The sequence below is a fragment of the Rhinolophus ferrumequinum genome, chromosome 7 (assembly GCF_004115265.2).
Source record: "Rhinolophus ferrumequinum isolate MPI-CBG mRhiFer1 chromosome 7, mRhiFer1_v1.p, whole genome shotgun sequence".
NCBI lineage: Eukaryota > Metazoa > Chordata > Mammalia > Chiroptera > Rhinolophidae > Rhinolophus > Rhinolophus ferrumequinum.
Window position 1 is genome coordinate 14,487,357 of NC_046290.1, and position 21,551 is coordinate 14,508,907.

Below are 21,551 nucleotides of genomic sequence, written 5' to 3' on the forward strand. Positions count from 1 at the left end.
TCATTCGAGGCATATGTATGAATGTGTTTGAATTTTAATTCACAGTAAATTATTTCATAGTTAAGCCAAATTACCCAATTTTGAAGAAAACTATTATTTGGGACTTATTTCACAGAATGCTTTAATTTATATTGTTTATATATAAGCTTGTCATATTCACTTAGATTGAGGTGCTAGGATTGTGTGTCAAACAGCAATATCAGTAACAAAATCTTTTTGTTTTCTCATTTCCAATGAACAAAAAATGGTTATATTTATCTTTTCATTATTATTTAGGCACCAGAAGTTTTGATGAGACTCTTTTTTAAAAATTGTTTTAAACTGTATTCTACATTCAAATGTGGGACATTTTAGATAGTATTATTTTTTTCATGCATTTTATTTAATAACAGCAGAAGGAATCATAAAAGGAAGCTATATGGCTGGAACAAATGGAGACTGTTTCTGAGAACTTGCAATTATCCTTTATTTTTTATTTACTCTTATCTACCACAAGGTGATAAATTTGACAAAAAGTCTTCTTAATGGTTTCTGTGCATGAAGAACTAGTTATCATTCAATTAATGAAGTGTCTCATCATCCACTCTTTTCCTGTAGAGTGGTCTGAGGTATTGTTAGTATCAAGACTTCTGTCTCCAGTGAAAATCAATGCTTCAGAAAAGCTATTCTATAGTTTATGCCAGAATTGCTTCATCTTTAGTTCTAACTAACAAGCATTATATAAAACTATAAATGCACAATTACAAAACTCATATTATAATACATATATACTCTTCTGTAAAAAGAATACTTTCAAAGGCATTAGAAATCATCTAAAGTTGGTGTTAAACAAGTAAAGTCAAGAGGAAAGCAAGTGTTTTCATTCCTATGATTGTCTGTCTAGTGTTCCTTTGACTATAGCAATTATATTCTTCATCTACTTCCTGCCTAAATTCATCTTGGTATGATTTTACCTTTTTTTTAATTTAGATATTGGCTCCATTTATAGTTTTTTCACCAATAGTAAGTCCTTCATCTTTCTGCTCCCACATTTAATCTGATTATGTTAAACCACTTACTCTATGGAGTTAATTATTGCAACCTAAGAAGTGTACTCTAATACTGAATCTATCACTGTACACTTCCTTTTTCTTTCTTCCATCCCCTCCGTGTGAGAAGTGCTTTCTAGAGGCTGAAGGGGTATTAGAGACATACATTGTTCCTATGTCTATTCCTGTTAGATTACCCATTATGGTACATTTGAAAAAGGTGAGTAATTATACACAAAACAAATAAAAACTCATAATGCTTCCATCTGATAAAAAGGATGTGCAATACTTTAGATAACATCCCTTCCTTATTTGTCTATACATTTGGCCTACTGTCCAAACTTTAATTCCTCTGAAACTCTGTACCATCATAAACTTCACTGAATGACGTCCCCATACTTTCCTCAACATTGATTCCTTTTTTATTCTACAAATATGTATGAGTTTCCCACAGTTCAACAACGATACCCACACACTTCCTCAGCACCACTGTTGCCAAATGTCATCTCGTCTTCAGTATCATACTTCCTGAAAATGACTCAGATTACAAGTGTAATGGCTCCCATCACTCATTCACTCTTAATATCGCACACTCTGGCTTTTGGTCTATGACTTTATTTCCACACCAAAAGGGCTTCTTTGTCTTAAAACTTTTTGGATTATCTTCAGCCCAGATGTTCCCTTCTTTAAGGCCTGATGTTGTCCTGATGACAATCTATTCTTTTTCAGACTTACAAAAGGGAGTGACTCCCTGCATTATTCCCTTAGCTTTTCGTTGACTTGTGTCCCCCACTAGATTGATGAGGAGAGTAAGAAGTGAGGAGAGAATGAGCTCAGCTGACAGAAACTCTGCCGTGTGCTGCTTCTCTGTTTCCCCTTAGTTGACTTTATGTTTCTAGGAAACATTAATACATGGTTAATTGATTAACCTACATCTAATTGGATTTCCAGATTTAAGCACACACTTTGAGGAAGTATACATTTTGAAATGTTTAGCCCATTTGCATGTACATTGTCCGGAATTAATACCTTTCAAATCCATGTAGCTCTTTAAAGATTTATTTACAAGTTTAAAACAAAATGTATCTTGTTAGTTCAGTACATTAACAATGTATTTCAATGTTTTAAGTTAATGTAATAAACAGTATTACATTCAATATGTGTTATAGTATGATGCACTATATAAGAGTTATAAAATAACTGTCATTAAGGAGTTTCTGCTTTAATTGTGACATGGGACACTTATTTTGATTACTGTTTAGCATGACTGGATCTCTTTCAAAACTATCCAGCATTCAAAAACAGATTCTCTTGAAACAGGGGAACCTCATTTAATTTAAAAGGGGCTAGAAAATCTTCCTGCTCTTTCTATACTTCCCATAGATTTTTATATGTTTATCTTTGAAAACTGCAATTTAAATGGCTTGACTTAAAAACGAGACTGGCTTCAAAAACATAGACCAGAAAAATTACTGACCTTAGTGTTTCAAGTTTGTCAACCCCCTCTCCTTACCCCTGTTAGAAGGCTAAATTTATGCTAATCCAAATCTATCATCCTTAACCCTGACCAAAAATAACAACAGAAGCTCTGTGATCTTATCACATGTTGATAAGGCCCAAAACTGAACATAATTGAGACCAACCAAAAATACCTGAAATAACAAGCTCTTTTAGCCAGAATAATTATATATATATATATATATATATATATATATATATATATATATATATATATATATATATATATATATATATAAAACTATACACACACACACACACACACACGCTTGGGCTTTAAAAAATTTCAAGTGAATCATACAGAGAATTCTAACTAACAAATTTGGAATTGACACATATGTTAAGTGGTTTGTTTTGTTCAACCCAAAGGAAAGAGTTCCACAGCATCAAGGTGAGGTCCTATCTTCCTTTGCTTAATGTGCAGCACACAACATCTTTAATGTAGTATTAAAATAGGCAACTTCCCATGCGAAGATTGAATTACAGTTTAAATATTTGAAGGGGCGGTAATAATGTTTCCTCTAATTAAAAAAAAAGAAATTACCTGTCTTGGGGTCAATAGAGAAATAAGGTTGTCCCTGAAGAATGCTGTAAACGACTCTAGCACTGTTTCCGTAGGTCGGGTCATCTGCATCGGTGGCCTTGACCTGGAGCACATATGCACCTGGAAAATAAGACAAAATGACACTAGCATCTCTACTTTATAAAGCTCATGGTCATACATTTTATCTGTCTGACTCCGTTTTCCTTTGGTATTTGGTATTGCTTAATGATTCTGGGAGTATATGATGTCACTGAGAATAATTGAACCATTATAACTGAAATGTTAGGTAACGCTGTAGCTGGTAATACACATGATACACACTTGAAATATCTATTTTAAAAGCTGTGCCCATTTCCAGGAGCTAGATCACTGAACTGAAAGTCATCATGATGATTTGATTGATTTGTACACTGAAGGAAACATGACACTGCTTACATTAGCTCATCTGCTTACTACAGATGCTTTAAGTTCACGATTAGGATATCAATAGAAAAGCGAAAAGGTTTAAAAGCTTATTGAACTTTAAAGGGTGTAAGTAATTTGTAATTGCAATTTAAAATTCAACAATTACATACTAGCAGGAGGAAGCCTTTAATTAAGACAGAATATTTGAGAAATTGAGAAACCAAAAATAATTGCAATTACAGCTACAGAAGCACCTCTATGACTCAAGATGGGATTAACTTAAGGGCTCACTGACATGGAAAAACAGTGAACACAATCCAAATTATCTGCAGCTTTTTTCATTTTTTTTGACACTTGGTCATATTACTTATGTACTAGAGGAAGTTGAACAGAGAGTTTTGTGTTTACTTTCGTCTCATATATTCATAGTCCCAGTTAAGTCTAAGAACTTTTTACGTGAGTATCTATTCAATGCAACTATTCTGAGTTGAGAACAAAGTAAAATCAAAATGATCATCAAACTTGATTTAAATAAAATAAATATGTTGCTGATGAAGGAAGGAGATCTCTCCTGAGCACAAAGGGAGGGATACGTTTATGTACGCCCAAAGTTATACAATGGAAAGAACACTCTTCATATCTTGGAGGAATTCAAAGTAACTGATCTGTTTGGGGAATGCATGATTGCTCTCTGCCACTCAGTTAGTCATTCAGGCTTTTTCCTTAAAGCAGTATAAAATGGAAACAAACTGAATCTTAAAGGTTTACTCTGAAAGCTAAGACTATTCTCTTCACCTCTACTTGATTTTTAATTATTATTAAATCAAGTGTTAAGTTGGTGATAAAGTAAGAAATGATAACTTTTATTAGACATACAATGACAAATACTTTATCTTAAAATGCTTTTCTTATCTCAAGATGCTTTGGTAAATTCTAGCTGAATCAACAGATGAAAAATATACTTTATCACAACACCTTTTTCCAACAAAGGAAACTTCTAGAAGGAAAGAACAGAAACATTTCTAAGATGTCAAGAGTGATAACTGATATGATCCACCATCATCTATCACCATCATCATCATCATTATTTGCACGATCATTAATAATCATTTGACAAACAGGCATTGAGGACCTGTATTAAAAATCACCAAAAACATGTCCTTCTTAATGCTACAGAAACAGTTAGGTGAGTAAATTCCTTTCTTCCCTTCCTTCTTCCAAGAAATGATTCTTTTTTCCAAGAAAAAAATAACTCTCATGGATCTTCATTATTACTTTATCTCACATGTGTTGTATAGGGAAGTCTACAAATATTGAATGCAGCCTAACTCTAGATATGAATATTGCAGTTGAACCACTGTGGATTGTTTTACTCTGAGGATACATTTGAATAAAAAAGTTATTATATCTTCTAGAAAATCTATAGTAACAAATTTAATAAACTTTTACCTAACCATCACCATATGCTCAATGGAGAATAAAAAAATAAATGAGATAGGATCTTCCCTTTTACATTTTTGGATTTAAAATCAATATGAACCTTCATCAAGTATTCAGAAAATATTTTTTGCAAAAGTAGTATTAAATTATTTGTTATTAATTTTTATGTTTAAAGCTCAAATATTAAATAAGTGAGTAAAGAGATATTCCCATAAGTCATAGAAGCAGCAAAAAGGCCTTATTCAATTTTACTTCAGGCAACTGAGAAGGATCACTGAATGGCAAGACGAATGGCACTTGTAGCATCTTTCTTAAGTTTCATCCATAGTACCAAAATGATTATCTACTCGGTTACAGTAGAGATTAATTATGGTTTAGTAAATAGCAGATCTCAATGTAAGTGATTTAAGAGTTCTTAAAGGTACCTCTATAGGTGTTTGCAAGAACACAATTAAATACCATTATATGAGCTTGTTTTTCTGGCTGTTGTATCACTTTCGCCGAACTAAAGCAAAAGGCAGCAATATCATTCACTCTTCATTAAGAAAATTCAACTAATTGCCTGGAGCATGAAAAATCTCCAATGCCTACCTTCCTCAGTGCTTGTATAGCACACCAGTTCCTGACACTATTAAACACTAAATGCCCAAGAGGTAGTGGCATGAAGTCATGGCTTACTGTGAAACAAGGAAATAATGTAATCGGTGACTTTACAAAAAACTGGAGTCATCTTCTTGTACGTAGCAGTCACCCTGGAATTTATTCTCCTATCACTCAAATCCAGGATGACAATGTAACCACTCTAAATGTTGAAGTTCAGAAAGAGTGTAACTCACAGAGAAAATGTTCCTTTATAAGTAGCTGGAAATGGAGTGCAGAGTGTGCAATGGGAGAGAATTGAACCATTTCAATTGTCAGAATAACACTCCTCTGATCAGTAGTAAATCAACTAGTGTAATGTTAAGTAACAGTTAAAGCCAATGGCAAAAGAGTTATTATATAGTAATAGTTAAATATTAAGCAATCATTTAAAAGAGAATATATATGCTATATATGATATGTGTGTATGCATATAGATATATACATATGTACGAACAATATATACAACCATGATTGAGCAAGGAACAGAGAAACAGATAATTCAGAGTTGTATAACCAGCACAAAGAAATAGACAAGCATTAGGAGAAGCCCATTTGATAAAAACTAAACTGAAAACGGGTGTCACTAAAACACCTAAATAACTGTGAGTTAGAGTTCATGAGAGCCAATTTGGATATGATTTTTAGAATACATAGAGATATATGTTTAAATGTATTTGAAAATTAATTCCATGTAGTAAATTCATTCATAACATGATGCAACCTTAATTATTTGCCAATATTTGTATTATCTTAAAATTCTGAAGAAAAAACTTGTTAAGGAGGAATATGTTACCTACATAAATTAAATTATTCAATATACTTTTATCCAATTTATATTGAAAACACAAATAAAAGGCATGGTGTTTGATTTAGTAATTCCAATTTGGAAAGTCATGTGTATATATCTTATGTGGTCAGGAAATGCACATAAACAAACACACAATGAGTGGTTTAACAGTTTCTAATGACTTCTGACAAAGTTATGAGCATGTGTTCATCCATTCAATCGGTTATTCTTTTAATAAAACTTCAATGATTTCCTATGGCATACCGAGCACATTGTTTGGGGTGCTAGGCAAACACAAAGAACAAAATTGAGAGACCCAAATCCTCAAGAATAATATTCTATCTAGAGGGGAATATAAGAGGAACAGATTTTTAAATAAAAAATTACAGATAGATACAGATATAGATATAGATGAAGATGTAGGTGTAGGTACATGTACAGATACAGATACAGATATATGATATTCCATTGTAATAAATGCTAAGAAATAAAATATGGTAGTGTAAGAAAATAGAATGATAAGGTGAGGGACTTTTTTATGTGGTGATCAGGGAAAGCAACTTTGGAGAAATCTCATTTCTGTGGAGAGCTGAATAAAGGAAATTTTTTTTGTTTTGTTTTTTTGTTGTTTTGGTTTTTTATTTTTTTTAAATTAAATTTATTGGGGGGACAATGGTTAGTAAAATTACATAAGTTTCAAGTGTACCATTTTACAATACATCATATATATATATATATATATATATATATATATATATATATATATATATATACACATCTCATTGTGTGTTCACCACCCAGAGTCAGTTCTCCTTCCATCACCATATATTTGATCCCCCTTACCCTCTTCTACCATCCCTTCTGTCCCCTTACCCTCTGGTAACCACTAAACAGTTGCCCGTGTCTATGAGAAAACTCATTGCCATATGCAGAGGCAACTGTAGGTACAAAAGGACCCTGAGATAAGGGCATGTTGGAATTGCTGAGAGAACCTCAGGGAAATTAGAGCCTCCCCTACCCCACCCCCCAAGTATGGATTGAAAGGGAAAGAAAGGTGGTGGAGACGCCACTGTTTTTAAGAAACTGTTAATATTTTAGGTTTAGCTACACTTCCAACATACATTTATCTTGTTATAACTACTTATCTATCTAATTATATACTAATCTATATGTTGGATTTTATTTACATGAAAGAGAACTAGTCACACATTCTTGAACATTACTCACTAAATAATATATTAGGCAGACATGTTATGAAAGCCCATAACTATTATTAAAATAATAAATATTGTAACAATAATAAAAGAACATAATCATTATTTAAACTAATCACCTTTTCGTGGAGACTTTGGAGAATTTTGTTACATTTTTATAGAGAATTTTGTGTTTAGAGAATTCTCCTACTTCAAACAATTATGCAATTGGTAAATTCCTACCATTGGGATAGCTGGGTCAAAAAACATGTGAATTCAACATGTTGTATATATTGTCAAGTTGACTACCAAAAGATTGTATTGATTTACATTTTAACCAGTCTGATATATTTTCCAGCATTCTCACCAGTCTTCATTGTTCTTATTTGTATTCTTTTATACTACGAATAAACTTTAGCAACTATGTTTATTGGTTATTTTTATCTTGTAAACTGTACTCCTCGTATTCTAAATCAATTTATATTTATAGTTTATATCTATCTATACATCTATCTATCTCTCTATCATCTATTGAAAGTATATATACCAACTTTTTTCACATAATCTGTAGTCTTTCTTTTTTTTTTTTACTTCATCATTTCATGGTCACTTTAAATGGTTTTCCTTCATGTGTATATGTTCTTCTGTGTGTGCATGTTTGTATACCTACCTTTAAAATATCGTTCTTTAGCTGCGTTTGGTTAGATTAGGCAGCTTTTATTATCTCTTCGTCTTAAATTCTATACAATGAGAATGTGGGTTCTGGAGCACAGACCAGGAAAGACAGAGCAGGAAATGCAACCACCCATGCCTAACTACCGGTTGCATGTAGTCATGTGATAGTTATGCTTTATTAATTTGATCATTAAGATTAATATTATTGAGGTAGAGATTGATTTTAGAAATGTTCGGACAGTGTCTGCATCCTAAAATTGAAGAACTGAAATGCAGTGATGTTAAAATCATTCTTATCAGTACTAAAATATGTTCTCATCCAAAATGGTTGAGAGGTGAGGGTGGAACTGAACCCTAATAACTCACAAATTCAGCTATAGTAGGCATTAATTTGTTGATTCATTCATTTCTTCTTTTGATAAACAATTGTTCAGTGGTAAACCAAAGCACCAGGTACAACTGTCAACATACAATTAAAAAAAATTGTTTTAAAAATTGTAGTAAAAATATAATTATTTACTAACAAATGTCATGTTCAGCATTACAATTTTATATTCTATGCTGGTTCCCCCCCCCCCCGAGGGGTGTGATATTAACAAACTTTTTAGAAATACATTGACATATAACTGGATTCAATTTAATTCATGTCTTCTATAAAATCTTTTTTTTTAATTTCCCAGATGTATATGGATATTCTATTTAGTGAATGTGTTCTTTGCTTTTTATCATCCCTGATACTTTCTCAACTGGTTTGGCTCCCCACTCACAACTGCAAGGCTGTAAAGCATTCTAATTGCTTCCTCCTCCAGGTTCTTTTACACATGAGCATCAGCTCTTTGTCCCATAACAAAAATCGATCATGGTACTCTCCTTCATGAAAAAATAAGTTACAATTGAAAACAAAAAAAGAAAACACATCACTATTCCTATTGAAAGAGAAATCATCTAAAGTCGTTAACATGCTATGAAGGAGATTCTACTTCCCTCCTAGAGTAGTTCACTACTGTGCCTGCTGCCAGGGAACCCGTGCTGTGACCACACAGACTTAAGGATGATTTATCTGAGGCTCTTCCATGCCTCGGTGCTCTTGCACAGGTGATCTTGCTCCATGGAAGACATTCTCCTCCACCACCTGGATAAATCCTATTTACCTCTGATGTCCCAGCTCCACTGACTGTTCTGTGAAACCTTGTTTTTCTGACCCAAGCCAAGATAATTTGTCCACTCCACTGTACTCCATCAGTCTTAGTACATTTTGATTATTTGAACCTCAATCATGTGTCCCTCTCATGGGATACAAAATCTTTTACATCAATGGCTCTTCCATATTCATTCTTTGGACATCTAGTGTCTGTCATGAAGTAAGTCTTCAAATAAATGTCTATCAGTTGGATGCGTATAGTACTCAGATATACACCCAAAGAACACACATTATATATATACTATGCTCTAAACGGGTAACCTGGCAGCTAGTTATGACCTGTACAGTCTTTTATAAACACTAATTAGGAAGTTTAACTTGTGTTGAATTTCTAATGTATATCACTGTTCTTACTTAAGAAAGCAGAACCAAAAGTGAGTGACATTACATTAAAAAATTCCATCAGCAAGACTTAGCTGTGATATGAAATGCAAACCCAAGGGGAGTTAATATGAATTTCTTTGCTGAATAATGTGCAAACCTTCTCAGGACTGATGAGCAAAAATGAGACAAGAGAGGGAGATTTCACATGGCATATCATTTCCTTTTGCTTTTGCCTTACCTATACATAATACTATAAACAAGAAACAATACAGTTAGACTTAGATATAGGATGATAAACACGTAGAAATGTCTTTTTAAGTAGTATAGAAAAATAAATGTAAGCATTATTACATAAAAAAGACATAATGTAGCAAAAATGTAAAGCAGAAAGGTTTTCAGAATCAGGCAGGGGTGTGTGTGTGTGTGTGTGTGTGTGTGTGTGTGTGTGTGTGTGTACAGGGGTATGGAATCCCACAAAGAGTTTAGATACTATAAGATTGAAACATGAGGTCTGCTAATGCAAAGTTTAATTACAAAGGAAAATTAAGCATAGATACACAGCAGGTTACTTTAGTCTTCAATGTTTCTTGGCCCTTTAATCCATTTTACAATTGATTTCACTGCATTGCTCATGCACTTCGCTCTTAGTTTCTTTCTGTGGATTCTCCTATGTTTGTCCCTGAGAGTTATAAATGACCCATCTGCCTTCTTTATCCTCAACAAGGGCTGCATAGAAGGCATTTAAGAGGATTGACAATACCAATTCCTGGGCCCCTGTCAGAAGTCTAACTTAATAGTTCTGAGTGTGCCAAGAATCAGAATTTTTTAAAATCTCCGCAGATAAGTCTAATGAGCACCTAGGCCTGAGAAGCCCAGTCCCACATAATTCCCCTAGAAAATTTTTTCTATCTTCAAAAGAGGTTGCATTTCCTGCCATTGTACAGGCCATCACTGTCTCTGGAGCCTTCGTGCCCAGGTTTGAATTCTAGGTCAACCATTAGCCAACTATGTGACCTCAAGCTAATTACTTAAACACGCTGTTTTATATTTCCCTTAAAAAAGTGAAAAAAATTGTATCCATTTTTGGCAGTCTTAAATGAGTTTTTATAATAAAATCATGAGTTTTCCACATAGTAGGTGCTGTTTAAGCGTATATAGACTAAAATAAGTACATACTTATACTCACTTTCTACTCTCTTCCACCACTCATGGGGTGACACCTCCCAAATGTGTATCACGAGCATGATCTCTATCCTCAGGTCCCACACCTTAATGTTCATAGACTGATCTGTATTTTGTCTCTTCAATGTTAGGAAAATGCAATTTTGTGTATTTTTAAAATATATTAAAATGCAAACAAGTAGACTACGATGATTGGATGACTTTGTTAGAGACCCAAGAAAAAATAATTTGTTTGCATATTTGTTAAATCTGTATGAAATAATCAGAGCTTTTAAAGATTAGAAAAGACCTATGTCATAGAAACACCCCTCTCCTCCCCACCGCCCCGCCACCCCGGGTAGAATTCATGCCCTCTTGAACTGTACTTCTAGGATCAGAGCAGGAAATTTGCTTTCTCTCTGCCCCCAATTCCGACTCTGCTGAGCTTGGCCTCACAGTATCCCCTGACACACATAATGCTGTGACATCAGCTTATGATTTGGTATTCAGTCCAAAGACCCCAAAGCACTCTCAGGTTATAAAACTTTCCTCCTAGATATGTCCTTAGTATTTTAGGCTATACATATTTATACCTTGTGAGTCAACTGTACTTTGATGGATAAGTGAATCCATTTTTATGAGCTTTTTATCTCTTTGTGTGCCAAGAATTCTGTACCAGGAACACCAGCACACACACTCATGTCTGCTCCCATTGACACATACTGAACTCTGATATCCAGCGATGGTAGGTACAGTGTTGCCTTCTTTGTTCCTAAAGTCATTCAAAATTTATTTTTATAGGAAATTCCACAGGAATCATAATGAAATATATGTTTGAATTCGTCCATTCAGTGTCTCTAAGCTGTAACTTTGCATATTTTCTGTACAGCATCTTATTCTCAAAGGATGAATAAATTACTATTTTTGATACAAATGCATTTAGCCAAGGTGTAAAGGTCCAGATAATGTGATTAATTATTTCATTTGATACACACCTTAAATTATAATTCTATTTGATTTGATGATTCTTCCAAGAGGAAGAAAGATGTATCTATCTATCCATGTATCCATTCATTGATCCATCTGTCCACCATGTGTCTATCTATTGTCTCTCTATGTATCTATATCTATATCTATCTATCTATCTATCTATCTATCTATCTATCTATCTATCTATCTATCTAGCTATCTATCTATCTATCTACCTACCTATCTATCTATTACCTATCTCTATCTTCCTATCCATTTATCTATTTGTCTATCTAGTTTTATTGGAAAGGAAAATACAATTGTGTATGTGGGCAGGCGTGTGTGTGTGTGTGTGTGTGTGTGTGTGTGTGTGTGTGTGTGTTTGAGGGGGTGTGTGTGTGTGTGTGTGTGTGTGTGTAAGCCAGAAGTCAAAGTACTGAATCCTAGAACCAGCTCTGTAATTAAATAGATATTTTGTAAGTTATTTTAATTTTATAAGGATAATAATGTAATTTCAGTGGATAATGTAGAAATCCTTCCACAAATTAATCATAACTAATCTTAAAAAATGTTCATATACATACTCATATATCACTACTTCCTTCACATTTCAAGATATGTATGTTAGAAAAAGCTTAACTCCTTAAAGGTGTTTGGCTCAAGTCTAATCACAAGCCTTTTTTTTTCCCCCTTGCTGATAATGATTGTTTAGGGAGTTTAAATATAACTCATCTCAAGTCAATAAAACCAGAGGAGATGTAGCTGAGACTTTCTAGAAAATGCTCTCTTTCTATTTTTCTCTGGATGCTGCTATATGCACTTCAAAAACTTGGGAGAAATGTGACTAGAGATAGTTACATGAAAGAGGTCACAAACTTGGAAATCCCAGGGAAAAAGAGAAAAAGTGGGGACTCTTGATCAAACCTGAATGAAGCTCAACCACCAGGCATTTTGATGATTTGAAACTATAAACCCCTTTTTGTGTGAAATTTTATACTTTGACTTGAATTAGGATCGTCAGTTACTTCAAAATTTGCAAAATTTTGGCAATTTACTTACATACTCTAAGCTTCTGCTATTTCAAATCCAAAATGGGAGTATAAGTAGTCACGATCTCATGGAACTACTTTATGAGTTATACACATAGATTGCTTAGCATAAAACTGGCACATAGGGAGCCCGCTTCAAAATGGTTGTTGTTAAAATTACTCATCTTCATAAGGAATAAGATTCTATTGTTTCCTTCTAATTGCAGTAATTTGTTTTACAAATTGAAACAATATTCAATCTTAATGCTTTCCCAAATGACTTTCTCATTACCACAGATTAATCTTCTAATTACAGGATTTTGAATGTGTCACTGCTCTGGCCAACTCCTTCAGTATTTTGTCATGAGTCAATGTGTGCATTCTGAACTCCTTCAAGACTGTTCTCCATCTGACATCCATCTATTTATTTTCATCCTAAAATTTAACTCTTCAGCTTCTTTAAACCTCCCCTCTGGGAGAATTGTTTTATACATGATTGTCATGCAGGGTCTCAGCTCCCACTCCCCACACCAGAACATAGGATATGGTGAGGCCAAAAAGGAACAACCACAGAGCTGTAGATAGGGGGGCTCATACCGCTATTCTCAATGGCGCCTGGGTTGGAGACACAGGAAGCAGGAGCCACACGATCCACAATCTGCCGTCTGCTTCTCTGCCAACCAACCAACCCACCCCTCAGCTTAGCCACAGCAGTTGTATTAGTGGCTAATGGCTAACCGGAGACAGCTGATGGCCACGCAGCCACAATGGATGGCCATCTAATTACAGCTGATGGCCATTGAATAACTGAGCCAGCACCTTTCCATGTGAGGCAGAGAGCCAGGAAACTGCTCTCTGGGACTCTGTTCCCACAATAATCCAACAAAAATTAGAGCTCTGACAATCAATTTTTGGGTAACAACTCTGAGCTTCTCATATAAGAATTAGAAACCTATCATAATTCCATAAAAGTTTGCAAAGTATAAATTAAGCAATCTGTGTAAATCACCTTTCAGTTTCTTCCATGATTGCCTGCTCCCCAGGTACTTCCCATAATCCAGTCTACAGCTGGAAGTGCTAGACAAACTCACTCATTGTTACATGTTCACAGAACATTTCTATCAGCCTCTTCCATTTAGTGAAATCTTGCCTTCCCGTGAGCCTAGTACTTCCTATTAGCACATTTTAGGCCTACGACTACTTCCTTCAGATTTCCGATACGGCTTCCCGTTCACTGATCTTTCCTACCAAGAGTAAGAAGTGCTCCCTATGTTTACCTGTCTTCTTTGGGGCATTTAGGTGGTTGAAACAAATCACTTTCTTAAGTTGTCTCTAACTCTGGTTGGTTTCAAAATTATTTATTCTCAGTTCTCCCCTTTCTTAGTCTTCTTTACAGACCCTTTTTCCTCTCCTTTCCCATTAAAGTGTCAAACATCTCAACTTTTTACTGTCACTCTATACGCTGCACTTTACAGTCTCACTCATATTAGACTGGACCACCAGTTATATGCTCGTCTTCCAGAAACTCATTTCCATGTGTTAATGGAACATCACGTTTGGCATCTCCTATGTTTCCACTAGGCAGCAAACACAGCACACAAAGGGAAGACTGCTTACAGTTTTTTGGGGGATCCCAGCACCTATTGTGGAGCTTGATACATAATATATATTCAATATGTATCTCTTGAATAAGTAAATTTAAAAAATGAGTTTGGATTAGAAAATATTTTTTTATTAACTAATGTTAAAGTTAACAATGAAACCTTTCATTGTCTCTTGACTCAAGCAAAAGGCTCCATGTCCCCTCCTGTCAACAGTTATGACAGTAATGCTGCTTTGTTGTCTGTTGCAGAAATCAAAGAACCTGCTTCAAATCAAAAGTGCCATGAGAACTCTTAATGCTAGTGTAAAATAATACCGTAAATCAATTACTAGCACGTTGGTAATCCTGACACATCAAGCCCTGCTACATCTGCAGAGGATTGTGCAATCCTACTCTCAGTTTGAATGAAGAAAACAAATTTTTATAAAATCAAATACTGTATTGAGGTGGCATCTATGGAAAAGTCATTATAATAAAGTCTAAATCTTGTTATAGCCCTTCATATTGAGTGAGACCATGCGACCTTGATTATTGATGTTTTCACAAACTTAGAGACCTGATAATGCCATGTGACATTGTAACATCTGCAGAAGTGCTCACAAATCCACATGCATAATGGTGTAAAGCATATACAGCTATGATGTAGCAATAGCTGTGGCCATTATTGTTTAAATGATCTTAGCTAATAGAAAAAAGGGTGTTATTTGATTATAAGTATTGTGATTTAAGATTTTATTCCTTTTGTACTGCTGTGGTTAAATGTTGCAGTGATTTAGGTCAAGGTTTGGTTTTAGTTAATTGTTACAGAAGTAAAAGATTTGGAAACCTACTTGTTGTGCTAGATTCATTGTAACCCAATTCATGAGGGCAGAAAGAAGCTGTAGTTAAACAAAATTCAAACTTTACTACATTTCTTATGCCTTCTCTTACAAATTCTCCCAATTGATGAACAACTGAAAATGCTTTAGCAAAATAATGTCATCTCAGTTTCTTCATCTCTAAAATGAAAGGTTTAGAATACATATCTTTAGATTCCGCTATACAAATATATGTTTTGATTTGAGACAAAAGAGCCTGATTAAGTTGATAGTTGATGAAATTAATCTTTGATAGACTTTCTACTTAATTTTACTTTACAGAAGTTTCTATCAAATTTTCACTTCATCTCTTTCCATCTTGAAAATGCAACCTAAGATTTGAAATTGAAGGGGTTATCTTTCTTATGATGATGCACATTTTCACTTATAAAATAACTTTAAAAGTTGGACTTGAGTTTTAAAAATCATCAACAAATAAAAATAACATATACATTATTATTGCTTTATACGATAATTATCTGTTTATTAACCACTTTGAACTTTCACAGTAACACATAAAAGGAAAGATAAACACCATTAAATCACTAAACTATAATTTTAATGCACACTATATGAAACATCAAACTCAAACTAAGTGAAATTGCATAATATATGCCAATAACTTGGAGGTATTCCTACAACTTAAAACAATGAAAATTATATAGCTGCTACTTTAAAATGCATTCTTAATGACAAAAATAGAATTAACGATGCCATTATTCCCCAATAGAAGCTATATCTCTTAATTAGTTTCTGATTGATTATTTATCATGAAACTTCCCCAATGACATTAAGACTATTACTTTACAATATTTTGGTGACTATATCATTATACGAAATTTGTTCATATATAGTATTTTTGAAAAGCTTTTAAATTGTAAGCCAGATGTGAAATATAGTGCAGTTTAAGAGATAAAAAGGGATTAAAATTTTAAGTGAAAGTGAGTGATAGCTAGATGGGGTTATCCATGAATTGATTTTATTACTCAGCTGAGGAGACAGAACAGAGACCAAATACAATATGAGCATTCAGCATGAGACATGAGTGTCTGCAGGAACACAAGAGTGTTCAGGATAGTAAAGTCAAGAATTTGATTCATATTTGATTAAAAGGTAGATTTAAAACTTGGTGAAGGGGAATGTTGCCTGGTACAATTACAAATTATGGGTCCGTGGTATAACAGAAGTTATGGAAGATCAATTTCAGAACAGGGCTTGGTTCCTGGCTTATAAAGACTTAGCAGCTAGCCGGAAGTCCACTTGACAAACCAGAACTCTTCCTGCATGCTGGGGATCAGCTTCAGTTCCAAGTTATATTCGTATTCCTTTACAACACTGAACCTGGGCCACGTTCAACAGAAGGTTCTGTACCTTTAAAGTTTTGAATAGCTGTTTGTTCGGTTCCCAAATCTTATCCAACTGAGCAATTATGAGTAAAGCAATGTGCTGTGGTTTCCCTTATTGTCTTGTCTATAGTCTGACGCTTTCCTTTCACTGGAGTCAGGCTAAAGAGTGGACTTCCTTCTAATCTGTGATTTTAGGGCACTAAGCTAGGACTTCTCTGTTGATGGGGATCACCTTCCTACTGTGTTGCTTTTTTTCACCCCACTGATGTTTCTTTATTCACAGGCATCCATTACCTATATAAGTATTAGAAAAACAGGGTCCCAATGGACCCCATCTCTTAGCATTTTCCATCTGAGAGAGAGAGAGCTTCAGTGTCTAAGGGCTTCCATTTCTTCATTCCAAAGGGTGAGATTTTGCATTGAGATACAGAATTGAGTCTTCCACAATTTCCATAATAGAAAAAAAAAATAGAATTACCCATAACAATATACAAATTTAGTGCAATCCCAATGAAAACCCCAATGGTGTTTTTTTTTAAGAAATAGAAGAAGAAAAATCACGTTTGTATGGAACCACAAAAGACCCTAGATAGCCAAAGCAATCCTAAGGAGAAAACAAAACAAAACAAAAACAAAAACAAGGCTGGAGGTATAACACTCCCTGATTTCAAATTGTGCTACAAAGTGACAATAATAAAAACACCATGGTATTGGCAGAAAAACAGACACACATACCAATGGAACAGAATGATAACCCAGAATAAAATGTACATATATATGGTCAAATAATTTTCAACAACGAGCCAGAAACATACAATGGAGACAAGAAATCCTCTTCAATAAATGGTGCTCACAAAATTGGAAAGCCATATGCAAAAGAATGAAACTAGATTGTTATTTGTCACCATACACCAAAGTTAACTCAAAATGGATCAAACACCTAAACATCAGATCTGAAACAATACAATGCGTAGAAAAAAAAAATCATAAGTACTAAACTTATGCACTTTGGTCTTAGAGAGGATTTTATGAATTTGACCTCAAAGGTAAGGGAAGTAAAAGAAAAAACAATAAATCAATGGGACGATATCAAACTAAAAAGCTTTTGACCAGCAAAACAAACCCTCAACAAAACAGAGGCAACCAACCGAATAGGAGAAGATATTTGCAAACAACAGCTCAGATAAAGGGGCTAATATCCAAAATATATAATGAGCTCATATAACAACAACAGCAACAACACAATCCAACTGAAAAAATTGGGCAGAGGACCTGAACAGACATTTCTCCCAAGAGACATACAAATGGCCAACAAATATATGGAAAGATGCTCAAGTTCATTAGGGAAATGCAAATCAAAACCACGATGAGATTCCACCTCACATCTGTTAGAATGGCTATTACCAACAAGACAAATAATAACAAGTGTTGGTGAGGCTGTGAAGGAAAAGGAACACTCATACACTGCTGGTGGGAATGTAAACTGGTACAGCCACTGTGGAAAACAGTATGGAGGTTCCTCCAAAAACTAAGAACAGAATTACCATATGACCAGAAACCCCTCTTCATAAACCCCCAAAATCTGAAAACATTTATCTATAAAGATTGTACTCCTATTTTCATTGCTGCATATGTCACAATGGCCAAGACATGGAAACAACCATGAACCAAGTGTCCTTCAGTAAATGATTGGCTAAAGAAGATGCAGTACCTATACACAATGAATATTACTTGACCATGAGAAAATATTAAATACTGCCATTTGCGACAACGTGGATGGATGTTGAGATTATCCTGCTAAGCAAAATGAGTCAGACAGAAATGTCAAGAACCATGACTTCACTCATATGTAGCATATAAAAATGAAAGCAACAAACCAACAAGACAAACAAACAAAAATTCAGACACAGACAACAGTTTAGTAATTATCATGGGATAAGTGGGGGATGGTAGAAGCATGTAAAGGGGTTCAGATATATGGTAATGGAAGGAAATTTGGCTTTGGGTGGTGAACACACATTGCAATATATAGATGATGTATTATAGAAATGTACACTTGAAACCTATATAATTTTACTAACCAATGTCACCCCAATAAATATAATAGAGATTTTAAAAAAGAAAAGTTATAAAAAGTTAGTGTTCTGATGTCCCTGTGTAAGAATAAGTCTTGGTTCTCTCAACTACAAGATTGAGAGATGATTCTGATCGTGATAGGAAACATACAGGATATTAAAAATATATATATATATACATATATATACACATATATACATATACATATATATATGTGTATATATATATATATATATATATATATATATATATATATATATATATATAAGCAAACCACATATTTGATAATAGGTTAATATCCAAAATATGTAAGGGAGTCCTACAACTCAATAGCAAATAAACAAGCAATTTAATTTAAAAAATACAAATAGCCAACATTTATATGAAAAGATGCTTAATATCATTAATCACTGGGGAAATATAAACCAAAACCAAAATGAGGTATCTCTTCATATTGGTAGAATGCCTATTCATAAACAAATTACATGATAGATAGATAAGTAGATAGATAAATAGATAGATAACAAGTGCAGGCGAGGTTGTAGAGAAACTGAACTCTGACACTGTTGATGGGAATTTAAAATGTGACAGCTGCTATGGAAAGTATTGTTTCCTGAAAAATTTCAAAATAGAAACCACCATACGATCTAACAATCTTACTTCCGGGTGTACATCTAAAGAACTGAAATCAGATTGTCAAACGGATATCCACACTCCCATGTTCATTTCCACATTATTGGCAATAGGCAAGATATGGAAACAACTTAAATGACTATTGATGGATGAATGGATAGAGAAAATGTGGTATATGCATACAATAGAATATTATTCAGACTTAAAAGGAAGAAAATTATGCCATATGCAATACCATGGATAAACCTGGAGGATATTATGCTAACATGCCACTTATATGACCTCTGTGAAAGAGTCAAACACACACACACAAAACCAGAAAGTAGAAGAGTGGTTTCCAATGGCTAGGGGAAGGGGAAAATGGGGTCCTACTGTTTAACGAGTATAAATTTTCAGTTACAGAAGATGAACAAATTTCAGAGACCTGCTATACAAATTTATGCCTGTAGTTAACAATACTATATTGTGCACTGAAAAATTTAAGAGGACAGATCTCATATATCTTGTGTTCTTACCACAATGAAAAAATAATTATACTACTCATTTTTTCAATTCAAGTAGTAAAACAGTCTATTTTGTTAAACTTAGTCTTATTTTTAAATTTAAGTTTGTCTGATACGAAATGATTAATAGATCTGTAAATGCATATAATAAAGAATTTCAAATTAACTGAATACTTAGAACGTGCACAAGAAATTTTCCAAGTAGCTATACACACGTAAGATCAAATAGGAGTAATGTACATTGAGGCTTGGATCTCCTTTTCAATCTCATTATTTAAATATCTAGCACTCTTGTAGCCCATATGTTCTCATGCAGGAAAAGTGAGGAATATTGATCTTGTATCTAGTCCTTGGTTGTAGATTCATTTTGATATTTTATGATTTATTGATTTGGAAATTCAAGTTAAATAATAAATGTCTTACTAAAGTGAAAATAGATTACAAAGCCATATTTGTAAAATTATATCAAATGATATCGCCAATATTTAATTAAGAAGCAATGTCTAGGTTTCAGCATTACATTTTTGGCACCATGCAGTTATTACCAGTGGATTTCTTTGTTCATGCCATAATAAATTAGGCATCGATGCATCATGCTCTCTCTCCTATTATTGGAAATCATAGTATTTTGTCAGAATTTATTCTTACGTCAAGATGTTTGTGATATATTTGTAATTTGCTTTACTGCTACAAACTCACCCAGACACATACAAATATAATGTAAAGCAATTGTGGAAATTAACAAAAGTATGTATTATTGTTACTTTATCAGTATTTTCAAATTAATTTTTAATCAGGAAAACGGAAATTACTTGTTCCAGATACAGATTGGCTGTATTGCTCTCACACTTTGGCAGACATCAGTGTATTTCTACTACTATTACTACTACATTGAGTCGCTAACCATTTTATAGCGTTATATTGGCAATATTTGAAGTTATCATTTTTTAAATATATTCACCTAAATTTTGCAACTACGCTATAATGTAATGATTTACTACACTAGGTTCTCTTCTAAACACTTCCCATATATTAATGAATGTTATCCTCACAACAACACTATGAGAAAGATACTATCATCTACTTTTTACAGGTGATGAAACTAAGACAATGATGTTTTATGTCATTGCTTAAGACCAAACAACTATAGAACTAGTTAATGATTCAGCTGGTCTGATTCCTCAGGCACTGGACTTAATAACTGTGTGACATAAACTGTTAGTTTTCATCAAATGGTTACATGCAGACTGAATTGGGTAGCTGGTAGTATAACTTTTAGCTTCACAATGTTTCACTCTTTAAATAAAAAATTCATTCAAGTTCACCATATGTGGTCAAACACAATTGTAGATGGCAAACTTGAACCCATTACCTGGTTAATATAAGTTTATTTTTAAATACACTTTAGAAATTACACTTGGATCTCTTTTGTCAAAAATAAGAGACTAAACCATGAAAGAGTTAAACATGACATGGAGAGATCAGAAATATCCATCAGCAAAGCAGTGAAAGAAGGCAGGTGGATGGAGGACCTTGGGGAGGAACTACTTAAGAAAATAGGGATCTAATAATACTGATATTAGTGAGTGTTTAGAAAGCACTGATGATAGAGTAAAGA

At 33.8% G+C, this 21,551-nt stretch overlaps 1 protein-coding gene across 1 annotated transcript in view; it reads right to left on the reverse strand.

Annotated features, from left to right (window-relative positions):
* Positions 1-21,551, reverse strand: part of CDH12 (cadherin 12) — an 893,592-nt gene that overhangs the window by 81,592 nt on the left and 790,449 nt on the right. Inside the window, exon 6 of the mRNA XM_033110569.1 lies at positions 3,091-3,210. Coding sequence (XP_032966460.1) covers positions 3,091-3,210 — 120 coding nt within the window. The remainder of the gene's footprint in view (positions 1-3,090; positions 3,211-21,551) is intronic.